General features: G+C 39.8%; 1 protein-coding gene across 3 annotated transcripts in view; it reads left to right on the plus strand.

The window, feature by feature from the left end:
- The window catches only part of LOC107093738 (partitioning defective 3 homolog B-like), a 172,336-nt gene that overhangs the window by 115,030 nt on the left and 42,611 nt on the right, over positions 1-14,695 (plus strand). For all 3 annotated transcript variants that reach the window (XM_015388979.1, XM_015388980.1, XM_015388981.1), the window contains 2 exons: positions 11,647-11,757; positions 11,957-12,235. In XM_015388979.1, the coding sequence (XP_015244465.1) occupies positions 11,647-11,757; positions 11,957-12,235 (390 nt within the window). The remainder of the gene's footprint in view (positions 1-11,646; positions 11,758-11,956; positions 12,236-14,695) is intronic.

Raw genomic sequence — 14,695 nt, forward strand, 5'->3', positions numbered from 1 at the left:
TTTTTTTTTGTCTTTTAACATTGTATAAACCTTTAACTCCAGGATGATTGCCATTTTACAGCACTGGAGGCTTTTTTTCTTTTCTTTCTCCTTGATATCTGGAAGTTTTGAAGCTACAGGTTCTCCTTCAAAAGCTCGGCCTTGCTGACAGTGTTTGGAAAATGCAAATAACGGAGAAACACGACCCCCTCGTTTTTCCTGTGAGTTATTGCCCGTACTGTAATGATCAAACGAGACAGTGAGTCGAAGAACCTTCCATTTGCGGCGATCAGTTTTACGATCCATCACTTCCTCATCGAGGAGTCATGACATTTGAGCCGACCCTGAGGGACGGACCGTTTGAAGCACAGACACATCGGTAACAGGCGGACGTCTCGGCCAGCTGCACATCCCTCACCAGCCAATAAGGGGAATTCATGCGGCCACAGGAAACGGTCACAGCCAATTAGAATGTGCCCCCTACCTACCTACCCATCAAGACATGTTCACTCATAGCAAGAGGAGGCGCCAGGAAGTGATTACACCTCTGGTATTGGTTCTGTCGTGTCCAGTCGTATTCCAGCCATGCGTGATGGATGGGCCTCCTATCTCATCTAATGTCTACTAATGACAGACACATGCTACAGCGGAGTTATCTTCTCTCTCTTCTAGCCTGATCCGTTTCTCCACACACAGCGTGACCTCTGCTGTCCAGACAGAGGAGGTTAAGTGAGTCTTGTCCAAAGATCTGTCTGGAAATCCCAGGAGGCTAACCTCTCCTTTGTCTGTCCATCACACCCATCTGGACCCTAAACACACCCTAAAGGTTAAACCTTTAAAACTCTTTAAAAATGTAATTGTTAACTACAAACATGTTTCTAATTTGGGGCATTCCAAAAAATTAAAAAAGGACTATGACTCTCCACCCAGGGCAGCACAGTCTGAGGGGCAGCACAACCGAAAATTCATGCTTTTATGTGACCTAAAACTGTCACACAAAAATGTGACAGCTAATAGTAAAAGAAGCAATTTGGATAATAAGAATAATACGATCAAGTGAAACAACATTTTCAGTTTTATTCTAATCAAGCTGTTTAGGTAGGATATTAACTCAAACCGTTATTAATGTATCTGAAGAGATCTCTGCCTCACTAGTTCAAAACCCTTTAAAAGTGACAGGTTGGACTGAACCATGGAAGAAGCACCACAGGTGCTAGCAGCGTTAATGTGTAGCAAAGCAAGAGAAAGGTCACAGCTAGTTTCTTCTAACTATATTTACAGCCCTTACACACTATCTTCTACAGCTAAAGGTAGAGTATGCTGCATATAACCCAGTGGCCTTGTTAAATATTAACAGCTCCCTTGATAGAAGTGAGGATAGAAGTGGAAAAACAAATTGCTTTAGGGGTACAGGTTTTAATGTGTTGTTGCTAAGATATGCCGGTTATCCAAATGCAAACCATTAAATGGGAACATGCATTAAACCAGACTAGTTTCAAGTGTTTTGTTTATGAGGATAGACAAATACTCCAATGATCGAAACCTACTGTTTCAAGTGTTTTCCTTTTATTAACAGCAACCTTTTCTTAGACATTATAGAAGGATTTTCTTACCAGTCCAAATAAATGAAATCAGGTGTTCCAATCACTCCCATGGCTCTATGTGTAGTAAAATAAAGCATTTAGGCATGCAGAGGGTTTCATCACAATGTTGTGCTCAATAGTGATTGGATCTCACCATTTTAAAAAGTCCAGATGTGAAATGTCCTCTCTCCTAAACCATTGCACCATAACTGTCATTAAAGTTAAGACAAACTGGAACCATAGTAGTAGGTCATACTGATGGAGCGGGGGCAGCTAGCGATGAGGCGCATTATCTACAACTTTCTGCAGCATTGCTGCAAAACGTCTCTGTTTGATGGTTGCCAGGAGAACGGTACTTGTCCCACTGTATTAAGCAAACTGTAAAGTTTGGTTACATTAAGGCCTTGTTTTGATTGGCTCTGCCTTTTGGTTCCAGTGAAAGGACCTCTGAATTCTTTAGTATATCAAGAGATGTTGGATTATTCCATGCTCTCATCTAGATTTGAATAGTGTGGATTAAGAATGGGCTTGTTTTGTTCAGCAACATTTGTCTTAATGTGGTGCTCTTAGGCCGGCTATTGCTGTTGAATATTTTTCCAAATGGAATAATAATAATACATTTGATTTATACTGCACTTTTAATCAAAAAGACCTCAAAGTACTACAAAAAAAGAAAATCATTAAAAAAGAAATGCATAATATGTATGTGGTACATGTGGTGGTACAGGCTTTTTTTATATATATATATATAACTCACTAATCTAGATTTCACTCAGACACAGGACTCCTTAGAGTCATCCTGTCCTCCATCACCTCAACAGCACCTGTTTCAGGCATTGCTAAGTCAGTGCTTTGATGCAAGTTGCTCAAACTTGGAAGGCTCCAGCATGCTGGGCCCTACAAAGCCTCTCAATCATCTGTGATGAAATACGTCCACCTGAAAAAAATCCATGTGGCCTAAATGCCTTCGTCCCTCTGCACACAGCTTGCTTCGGTGTGGCTAAGCTAGCTGCCACTTTCTCCTGCTAGTCCCCACATTTCACCTTGCCCTCCAGGTCTCTTCACACCAACCACTTTGATGGCGTTTTTTTTTATTTATTTGGGGGTGGGACTATGTTCTTATTTGGTAAATTTCACTTTAAGTTTACATGCAAGTCAAGGCAGGTTAGCCCTTTGTATAGGCATGTGTTCCTTCCATCTATTCATAGTTTCTGTAGCTGGACCACTGACAATCATATCCAACAGGAAAAAAAATCAAAATATGTTAAATAGTGTGTTATCCAGACAAATTTCAATATATAAACAAAGAAGTCTTGATGATAGAAATGTAAGAACCTTTAACTTGAGAAATGTGTAAGAATCATATCTCTCTCTCCTCTCTCCCACCTCATCCTTTTATCACTACCTATTGTCTGACTGAAGTACCTCTACTCCAGGGACTGGCCAGCCGTTGATTAAGACAAGCGCTCCGTATCCGCCTGCAGTTCCCCTGGGAACAACTTGCTGTGCGTTCATACCTGTCTGCCTCAATCTTCTCTCCTCTAGGCGTTAAATTAGACTAATCTAAAGATGATATTAAAATGATTCTCTTCCCCTTTCTACAATCGGGATTTTAGCTACGCCACTGCTTCTTTAGCAAGGGTCAATGCTCGCAAGAAAGCAAATATATTTGTAAGTGTTGGGTCTCATTTCTGTGTATTTTTTGGATGTTAAGGTGCAGATATGAGCTCCACCCCCATCTGCCCTCTTAGATCCCTACATTATTAATACGGTGTAAGTGAAGCTTTTTAATCTACGATTAGCATCAATGGATCCAGCTGCAATTTTTTTTTTTTTTTTTCTTCTCCCCTCCTCAGCAATCCTCGTATCTGCTATTAAAGGAAGCTGATTTGGTTCCAGTTGCCAGTATCTAGTGTGCTGCATATTGAGAGAAATTCAGATGAATAGATTTAATTATGCCTGCTGGGGAAAACCTGCAGGCCTGCTGGCAGTTGTGCATTTTCAAGCAAAGATGGTGCGTCTCTCGAAGCGGTGCAGACTTGCTTGTGTTGTTGTCAGTCAAACCCACCTTTCAGAGGCCTTTTGGTGACCTTGTTGTTGGAGGGGGCGACATTGCTCATGTAGCCCGATCCCCACTTCAACAAGGAAATCTCACCAATATTAAATAGGGAATGTTGTTCTGTCTATTTGGAGCCTGAAATAGTTTCCGAGCGGCTTGTTGCCAGAAGAGGAGAAGGCGCTGCATTACATCACAGCCCTCTGTGGTGTTAGTCTGCTCTTTATGTCTGGCTCTCCTTTTTTCTTTTGCTTCTTTTCCCCCTATTCTCACCGTCTTCTTTTCTTTACAGGAAGCTCCACAGAGATAAGTGCGCTCTTCTCCAAATACACGCAGAGCAATCTAATTACTGTGATAACATTTCTGCTTGGCTGATTAACTGTTCTCCCTGTGCTACTGAACGTAGCCGCATTCAGTCCATATATTCCTAAGCTCCTTACTCCTCCCCAGCTGAGGCGCACTTTCACAGGAGCTTTGCCTCACCAATCCGTCTCTCCACTCATCTTTCTTTCTTTATAGCCTGTTTTCTTTTTTGGAGTCTGTTGCATTCATTGTCTAAAATGTGAAAATATAGCAAGGTATCCCTGCTTTATGATGTGCTCATTTAATTCCCTTTCTTTTCAGTCTTTCATTTTTTTCTCTTTGTTTTTTTGACTCTTAAAGGCTTATAGGCCTGGTTTCTTTTTGCTCCAAACTACCTGCTGCATCCTCCTAATATTAAAGAGGTGTAACAGACTAATGCAACCCTTTCATGTCCTTTTAGAGCCATCATTAGCTGGAGAATGTAACTGATGATTATGGAGCTAAATTAGGGCCATAAATATAATTTAGCCCTTAAAGAAAAAACTACTGGAAAAAATGATCAAAAGAAAAACATTTAAACCTTTTGTGATAATCTGAGATCTTAACACATAGAGCTCTTTCCATGTGCCTTATTTCCAGTTTTCCATAACAAGCAAAGTTGAAGGTGCTCCTGCATGCTAGTTAAACTTCTCTTTTCCCTACTCCTAAAAATATGCTTTCTTTCACACAAAGACACTTTCCTCAGCAGCAGACAGTGTTCTCACATCCCCCATAATGTCTGGTGATAACCAGTCAGCCACTGACTCCCTGTTGCACCTGCTAGGAGAACGTATTAACACTGCACCAGCCGCCTTTAGTCGCATCACAGTTACAGTGAAAAAGAATATTAAAAATATAAGTAGGATGAGGATTTACAATTTATTTGTGATGCTGTTTAGTCTGCACAGATGAGCAATTTAGCTTTAGGTTGGTATTGGGCTCAGACTATCAGATTTAGGCTCCTCTGGCTCCTTCCCCTTCTTCCCAGAGGGCTAATTGCACAGGTCAGCTTGGTGACACCACAGCACTTGGCTAGCTGTGATCTCAGATCCACACAGAGCCTCATTAGAGCACAGTTAACTGTACGCATGCCACTTCTTTCCCTCCTCTCCCACATAAACGAGAATGGCAGTAGCTGTAGTTATTATCTAGACTCCTACCAGTGCTTGGCTTTGCCCCGAGTTACCAGAGCAACAGCTTGATTTTGCTCAAATTAAGGTTTTGATTTGGTAGTGCAAGTCGGCGCAAAAGGAAGGTGGACTAAAAAAAGAAATACTTACTAAATATCAGCACCTCCTTTGTACAGGGAAGCATGATTATTTTTTTCCATTTGAAGGTAATAAAGGTTTCCCAGGCTTATATCAGTGTTACAACTTTCAATTATATTTGGCTTGTTTCTCACAGTTCTATTCATTCACTGCACTTGCTCATGATTTAGGAATATGTGAAAAGGTGTGAAGGGATGAAAAGGATGATGAATGATCTGGAGAACTCTAATAAATTTGCTTGACTGATGTTATGTTTGGAACTCCTGTAGAAATGAAACCTGTATTCTTAATCTGTATTCTCCCTAGAGGGTTTGAATTTGAAATCTCCAGTTCATTAAATTAAGATTAATATAAGAAGGTTAGATTATCTACTGAGAGCATTTGTTTGGAAACTAAACAGACCAGCAACCTATGAAGGAAGCTGATGTGCTTCCTTATGATCAAGATCCGGATGGTCACTCCAGCTTAACTCCACCAGGATACTTCATATTTTGGAGTCTCGCTTTGGAGGGTTGTTAGTAGGGATGTCCCAATCTCGAGATCGGATCAGCCCGATCTTTTCCTATTTTCCCATGTTCGGAGATCGGCTACATTACCTGACTAGTCGCGCCGACTTGTACTTTACAGCAACTGCCGTAAAGTACCCGCTAGTTACGGTTGACGGTAGTTGCGCAATATAAACCTCCGCGACGGTTTCCAAGCAAGCATGTCAGAAGTGTGGAAGTATTTTACTGTCGCGAGTGAGGACCGTCCTAAAGTTATTTGCAATGTCTGCAACATGGCAATTTCAAGAGGAGGTAGCAGCAAAGCTACATTTAACACCATGAACTTGATTCATCATTTGAGGATAAAACATGATGATGTGTATGAAGCGTTTTGTAAAGCTGCAGAATGAAAGGTTACTAAAGCAAAGCAACAAACGCTGGACGTTATGAGGAGAGACAAATACTCCAACGAAAATAATAGAGCAAGGAAGATCACATAAAGGTTGGTCGAATTTATTGCTCTTGACAACTTGACTGAATTAAGATATGTGAGTGAGGCATAACTTGAAAGAGCATTGTGGTTATTATAACTAAGTATTCAGGTTTGGTTGTTTAGTTGGTTTTAGGGCTACGTATGTGTTTGTTCATTAATGAAGAATGGTCTTGTTGATTTTGATCATGTTTCAGTGATTATGCTACTTTTAAGTTGTAGTCCTAAAGTTTTGAATTTATTTGATTGAATTCTGTTTACTTACTTTTTAAGTTGGATTGTGAGGTGTCAAATTCATTTACTGAATTGTGACTATTTGTCAATCTGTTTACACCACATTTAAGATGAGCAAGGGCATTTTAAATTTGCTCAGTGGTTAGTGCACTTTATTTTTATTGACTTTATGGCAGCCTATATTAATCAGTTATAAGCTAAAAGTGGATCTTGGATTGCACTTTCTATTTGATAATGCTGTACCAAGTCAGTATTTTTTTTTTTACTTTTGTCTAAAATATAAAATTGAAGCTGACCTTTAATCTCGGGTAAGATTTTGATTTCATGGGATGTAGAATAATAGTAGTAATGCTTTTTGATCAGATATTACTCTAATAAAAAGTTGAGTTACTTGCTCAAAATATATTTGAGTTTTATCTATTTCACTACTAAAGAGAAAATATCGCTTCAGGACTTAAAATCGGATCGGATTTGAGGTTAAAAAATCGGATAAGGATCGGAGGCCTAAAATGCTGATCGGGACATCCCTAGTTGTTAGTGATGATAAAAAATTGGTTGTAGTGAATCTAAAATCTGGTCACGGTAGTTATAAAATAGAAGACAAGTTGCAGCAATCATTATTTGTCCCAGTGTCTCAACATGCTTTCCTGTTCAGGAGTGCACTCTGACAACATTGCCAAGGTTTTTGCATTAGGAAGGCAGAGCTGTCATAGGAAATGTTGTCTGTGGGAAACTCATTGCTTTAAGTATTTAGAGCATAGAACACAAAACTAAAAAGACATATTGGAAAACGTAAAACAGGGACAAAGCTACCAACCTCCTGAGCAGTTGAACATTAGTTACCACCAGCAGTTGGTTTGTCTGCATAAACTGTTCTATACATTGTTTGCTAATATATAGCTTGGAAAAATCATGGGTTGCTTAATTAATTATGGACATATTAATTACAGCTTGGGCTTTAAATACTGATGCATAGTCATTTGGTAAAAACATGCTTCACTTTTTCACATTGTATTTTATCTGCTTTATTTAGGTACCTACTACTGTAACTATAAAAGGCATCAGACTTGGCTTTATTCACAGCTAGCATGATTTAGTCACTTCTTAGTCTGGTAAAATAAGGGTCTTTAATGTGGATTTCTCGGGTTGCTGCATTGAAATAACTTTACCGAGTAGGTGCAGAAAACTATTACTGGGGTTGTCTTTGCCCAAAGGTCTGCTGATCAGGCAGGCATAAATTATCCGATTGTTGATGTAGGTTAAGTGTAAATTACTCATAAGTCGGGGCGTCTAGCTTATCCAAAACCTATGAATTACTTGTGCATAACTTATCACGAACTTATCTCCAGGGCCTCTCAACGTATTTGACATGTTCCAGATGACCGCTGAACGTGTTTCTAACATACAGCTACTGTTTAATGGCGTATTGGCAGCACCTTGGTATAAAAAGGGGTTGAGAGGAGGAAAGCGGAAAGGTGAGTGTAATGGATCCTCCATGTCCACGCCCACGACCAACAAACCTCCTAGCAGACATGACGCTGAATCTGCTGCAACTGCACAACTTCTTTCTTTCTTTTTCGTATTTTTATCTATTTTTTGGCAGCCAGTAAACAGAAGTTAATATCGTGATCAAAGAAATCTTTTTATGCAAGCCGGGCACCTCCGTGCGCATTGCTGCCACCCTCAGGACACCGGCTTGTGCATTATTTCATGGGCATTACGCTGCCATGCGTTAAAAGTTGGACATAATTTCTGGACTTGTTATGAATACTCTATGTATATGCCCAAAATTGAAAAAATACCTAGAAAGTTCAGCATGTGCCAGCGATTTAGTAGATTCTGGGACATCTGGCATATGCGGGCTAAATCGTCAGGGTGTGAGAGGGGCTTCAGGTAACGTTGTGCTTCACTTCGCTGTTAAAACTATCCTGCTTTTGTCTGAGCTTTGTTTATTTACTGCCAGGGGTCTGGTTGTTAACCCCCTTCTTGAGCTGTAAGTTGTGGCTTTATCATAAACTTGGTTTAGGTTGTTCTTTTCCACAAATCCAGCATTTCCGTCCTGTCCTAATCATGGGAAAAAAGTTTCAAATTTTTATTTTTTCTACTCTGAAATTGTACCTAAATTAAACCGATCATTTTTAAAGCAGTAGCTAAGCTCACTTAAACAGATCGTCATCATCTCTTAGCTTGGCTGCTGAGTTTATGCTCGGGTGACAGCGGGGGACTTGGTCTAATGATGACAGCCACGCACTTATAACAGTTCCTAGTAGCTCTTGTGACGATGGGGAGCACATTAAATGGGACACCAGATCAGCCTGACTCACTCTAACCCCCCTATGACCAGCTAATGAGAGTTTGATGGAGTGATTGTGTAGGTAGATGATGCTAAGTTAATGAGATGTCCTATTCTTTGCGGCTGTGTGCAGCTCCCTGCAGAGTTCCCAATTTCATCTACATTACCGCCTTTAGTGTTTGTTTTTTCCTTACCTTAAGATACATACGTTTAGTTTGTTCTTATAAATGATCAGGTTTATATAACCTCTTCCTGTTTTTACAGACACATTTTTATACATAGTGGCGTCGCCGTCTCTGTTTTGCCGCCCTTTTTATCCTGCAGCCCTACAGGAAATTAACTGTCAGGTTTCTGAGTGACAGAGAAAAGCCAAACTTAATAAGCCACGCCATGATTTGTGTCAAGGTAATAAAAGAAAATATGAACGGCGAAAGCATTTCAACAAACTCTGCTCTCTTCAGTGTGAAGACGTGGGACTCTTTGGTGATGAATAAGTGATAAGGCGATGGGAGAGTGGGGGATATCCACCTCTCATGGCAGGTATTTCTCTAATTGGATGTCCCAATCCCACTCTGAGTCGCCCCCTCCCTCTTCTCTCCCCATCTCCTCTTAGACAATACAGTGAGAAAAAAGAGCCTTTCCTAATTAATGCAGATATAATGACGGGTCCAACTGTGGACCTCTGCCCCCTCCGAATGCTGATGAAGGCGCTGTGTGTGTGTGCAGCTCTGCTAGATAAACCTGAGGATTTAGTCAATCATATCCTGTATTTATGTGTCCTTTAATTATCCCACTATTGATGCATTGACTTTGAATAGAGCTGATATATTGTTTCTAACTCCACTGATTTCTATACGTATGCTTTCTCTAAGGTAATTGGTAGTCCGCTCTCGGCTGCAGCAGTATGTGGGCGTGCTTAAATCAAAATAGTTCCAAGTAGGAAAAAGAAAAAAACAAACATGCTGCTGCAGCGCCCACACTGTTTCTGTGTCAAGTGATCTTAAGGAAGGGAGGTTTGTAACATTAATATTAAAACTACAAGGGTTTACTTTAGTAATTCACTGGGAGAAATAAAACTAAGAATGACAAGGAATTTTAATACATTAAACTTCCTAAAACCAATAGATATTTGGGTTTTAAATGCTGGTTTGGCAATTCAAAAGCTTAGCTTTTCCTCTTTTCTTTTTATTTTTTCCCAGGGTGATTTGGATGTATACCTGGTAGTAAAGGAAAATCAAATCCATATTTTCCTTAAGCAATTAAGAAGATTAGTTAAGTTTTTTTTTGGGGGGGTAAAGGTTGGTGGAAACTTATAAAGAATTAAGGAAAAAGAAAAACACTATCCCAAATAAAGAAAATTAAGCCCAGATCCTGCTACTGCCACCACCCTGTTTCGCTGTTACTTTGGGGTTTGCTATTGATGCCCAACAGTTGCAGTTTAGTTTCACATCACCATATTTAACTGTTTATCCATTTTTAAAAAGAAATGATTACAGATTTTCCTTATTTTGACATTATTCTTCAGTTTGGATGCACAAAGTACAAAAGTTTGCGACAAACTTCCTTCTTTCTCTTTACAATGATCCTTGAGAATTATTTTCTACATTCAAAAAAGAATAAATTACTTTAGCTTAAAAGATGCTTAAAGGTTAAAAATAAATATTATTCTATGTTGATGGAAGGTTTTAACCCAAGAGGACAGAATGGTGGAAAATAATCAGAAAGCGCATCTTTGAAATGGTTTACAACTGTTTATTATTCCTCAATGTTTTAACAACCTGCAGCTCATTGTGGGTGTAGTGTCATCCTAATCTGATCCTGAGGTGCATCATGTTTGTTTGGATTTTAAGACTGTTGAACTCTGAATCAAGGCGATATAATCTAGTTCACACCCTCGGTTTGCTTTCTTTGTAAGCTAAAACCACATCCATACTGTGCATACCTGACCTCTGTTTGACAACAATGACCCACAGTGGCAAAAGTGAAGCAAGTATATGATCTGAGGATGAGACTAATTGGTTTGCAGGATGCTGCAGGGCCAGCATGGCATCTCGGTCCAGGTTTCCGCTTGGCCAGGCCGCGCTGGTTAGCATTCAGGCCACGTATCTCCCTGTAGCCGTAATCAAAAGTGCCTCGCTGTTAATGAGATAAACACAGACATTAGATTGGCTCAGCGGGAGCTGGGAGGGAAGGAGATGTGGGTTTCTTTTAGGAGCAAACGAGGAGTCAGGATGGAAATATGAAATACTTAGCTGAAAAGGTTGAGTTAATTTACCAAAAGTGTGAAGTATATCTTCATTTTAACCTCCCTAGATATAATGAGTAGGCCACTATTCTTTTATTGCATTTCAGCACCCAATGCAACTATTTTATGTAGTGATGAGTTTTTCGCAAAGCATCAGCATCAATGTCCCCCTCCTTTATTTTTATATTAAAAAAAAATACAGGACATAAGGTTTATTACATCCGCTGTCATTCTCTGCATCCTGTAAAGGTGTGCTGTGATGCTCATCCCCATGCTTTGCTGTGACAGCCTGCCACCAGCAGAATAACAAACAGATCTTTATTTCTCTGTTTGGTCATCCTCCAGGCTGGAGTCAAAAAAAAATAAAGCTTTACCCTCCTAAAGTTGCTGTTGCATTTTTCACTTCATGCTAAAAGGTTTTAAAAGCCATAACTGTGCTTCCTTTTCTTTTAGTAAAACTCCTTCCATTCATTTATTTGTTCCTGGCATTTCTATTGGAAAGGTTCAAATTAATACAGTATATTTTTACATAAAAGTATCAGTAAGACAAGGAATTGTGTTGCACATAATTAAGCACAAAAGAAGGAAACATCCAAGGCTATTGAGTGCATTAGAAAAGTCTTGGCTATTTGAAATGTTAGTTTCCTGAATGCTTTGTTTGGTTCCTGCAGGTTCGGTAAGAAGAAGGACGACAAGAGCAAAGATCCAGCGAAAGGATCGAAGAACAGACTGGAAGCTCTGAGCGAAGAGGAGTTGGACAGAGTCCCTGACAGCAGAGATGGGTATGAAACGCTCAGGCTGGATGAGCGTTGGCTCCAATCAGCTTTACAGAGAGGACAGTTTCTAAGCTTTAAAAGTCTCTGATTGACATTTTACTTGATGAGTTCTGAGCCAACCTGCTGCTTTATTCACTCCTACTCAAGGATTCATGTCCCTGTCTGCGCTGCCCGTTTACCTCGTCTGTCTCCTCCTCTGTGACAGCTATGGCCCACGTTACGTCGAGACCCGCTCTGGCTACGCCACCCCAGACCGGGCCTCTCTTCCCGACATGGAAGACGACGACAGCGACCCAAACTACGCCCGCATCAACGACTTCCGCCAGCCGCCCTCGCCACTTTCCCTGAGCCGCACCCCATCCCCGGCTATACCGCGAGGAGGACTGATTCAGACCCAGGCCTCCTTTGATGACGTGGAAGGACTCTACGCCAAAGTGAACAAATCCAAGCCTCCCAACCAGCACCACCAGGCCCAAACAGACGGGTAAGATTACAGCCTTCCTGTTTAGAACAACCATGTTGAGCTTTTATCATACATATGTTTCTGTCTTCAGTGCTTCTGCATATCGTCTGTGTAAGAAAAAGGTCAGATATCTACATCCAGCCTGCTGAGCTGGACAAATGCATAAAACATGAGGCCAACGCTTTCCACAATTTAATGCATGATTTATGCAAAGTTTAATGTAATGTTAGTGAAAAATTAAGTGATTTCTGCAGAATCACTAAAACTGTTACTATTATTTCAAAGAAACAAGCTAAAATACATATAAGCTGAGATATGGACATGAAGGTTTAGTGCAAAGATGAAATAAAGATAAAGGTTATACGGATGTATTCTTCTTTTCCAGTCAGGCTACAGCATCATTTTCTTCCTGTTCTTCTAATAAAATAATATCTCAGTGTGTGATCCTTACCTGTTTCCTTATCCAAACACCCAAATCAGCTTCAGTTCTCTTATTTCTATCTCTACCTTTTACCTAAAGATCATGCTTTAAGCACAGCTCTTAATTTCTGCAGAAATCAGGAGCTTCTAATAAATGTTTCAAATGAGATCTGTCAATATAACGAGCTTGTTTCCATGCCGTATAAGAGTCCTGGTGATTCAGGAAGATTAAATCAAGCTTTAACCCACATTTCAGCTCTAATGTCACCATGTTGCTATGCCTAAAAGAAAGAGTTGGATGTTTCAAAGTAATTTAATGATAAAATCTAATTGATTTGAGGAAAAACCTGTTATATAGTGTAATAATGGATGTCATAGAGCTTCATTTTAAGTTTTCTTATTACTGATGAGGGTATCTTAGTCTTAACTCACAGCTACAGTGTGTTAGCAAGATGGGGGGAAGAAAAAAAAAGAAAGTCCACAGAGGATTCTAATGCAAATTCATAATTTCCTGTGTGAAATAATACAGGCCACATTAAAACTTCCCTCAACTTAAACTCCCTGACAGAAATCACTATTGACTTGCAAATCAAACACTAAGCCCCAGACACCCAATCTCATCCAGAAATAGACGATTCAGAAAAAAGGAGGGAGAGGGGCTGGGCACGGGGAGGAGACAGATGGGGAGGGAAAGAAGCAACAGACGGGGGAGAAAGAGAGACAAGAGAAAGCTGGAAAAGGAGAGCCAGGAAATAAAGAAGAGAACATAACATGCGGCAGAGTAAATTCAACAGAAAGAAGAAGTGACAGAGGAGTAGATGCAGATAAAGAGGAGGGGGGATAATTAGCCACAGTCTAGCAGCCTGACAGATCTGTTAAACCACTTTAGCTCTCATCCACTACTGCTGGCTACTTCATTACCAGCCTGTTTTCTCCCTGTCCTCCTTTTTCGCCCTCACATTCTCTCCGTTTCTGAATCTCTCACACTCTGCATGTGTCACCTATCCGTCGGTTCCCCCCCCTTCATTTGAACAGGGCAGTTTTTAGCATCAACGTGATGGATGAGAAGCGATCTTTAGCTTGTTAACTCTACATGTATCCATGTCTCTAGAGGCAAACCTCTTGAATAAAGGAATTAACCCACAGTGGGATTGTATATGTTGCTAATAATAAAAGCTAATTATGGTGGCATTCAAGAGTAAAAATGTCACCTGATGTCCAGGAGGACCTCTGCTGTGGGTTATGGTAGGGTCAGGTTAAATTACACTAATTATTTAACATTTATTAACTATTTAACGTTTACTTACACATTGATTTTGACTGGAAAACAAAAGTGCAATATTTAATTCCTAAATCAGGAACTAAGCTTAAAATCTACACTATGTCCTATTTCAACATGATCTTTTGCTGGTCATTACTGGGATTAATTAATCAGAAAACTGTGATTAAAGCCATTATTTCAGCATAGAGATAATCATGGAAGATAAGCAGCACTGGGGCTGTCCAGTTCTTCCCAAAGTCTAAAATGCTATTTAAAAAAAAACAGTATTATGTCTGTGATTCTATTTCAATTTCCACCTCTGCTAACCTCGACCGTTTACATGTTCGACTCCATTTTCATGGGTTTTTATGGACTCCAATGCTCACTTGTTCAGACTCTTATTATGGCAGGACCTAAGTGTTGGTGGAAAGAGGTTTCCCCCAATTTAAGTTGGGTTAAATTAGCCCCGCCTAAAAGGCAGGAGAGACAAAAATAGTGTCTGACCAAAAAAAATCTGCACATATGCAGCACTTAGACTTACTTATTGGATTCACTTAAATATATATATTTTGAAGACAAAAGCAAATAGAAGTTGAATTTGCTTTTAATTTTTGATAGAAAATGTTCCAAAATATGATATAAAAGCAGGTTTTCTTTCTGATCTTAGTCTAACTCTTGCTCAGGTAACCATTAGCAATAACAGGGTTCCCGCATGTCCTTAAAAAGTCTTAAAAGTCATTGAATTCTTCAAAATAAAACTAAGGCCTTAATTGGTATTAAAATGTCTTAAATCAGTCTTT

This window comes from Cyprinodon variegatus, unplaced genomic scaffold (assembly GCF_000732505.1).
Source record: "Cyprinodon variegatus isolate N-32 unplaced genomic scaffold, C_variegatus-1.0 Scaffold443, whole genome shotgun sequence".
NCBI classification, from domain to species: domain Eukaryota; kingdom Metazoa; phylum Chordata; class Actinopteri; order Cyprinodontiformes; family Cyprinodontidae; genus Cyprinodon; species Cyprinodon variegatus.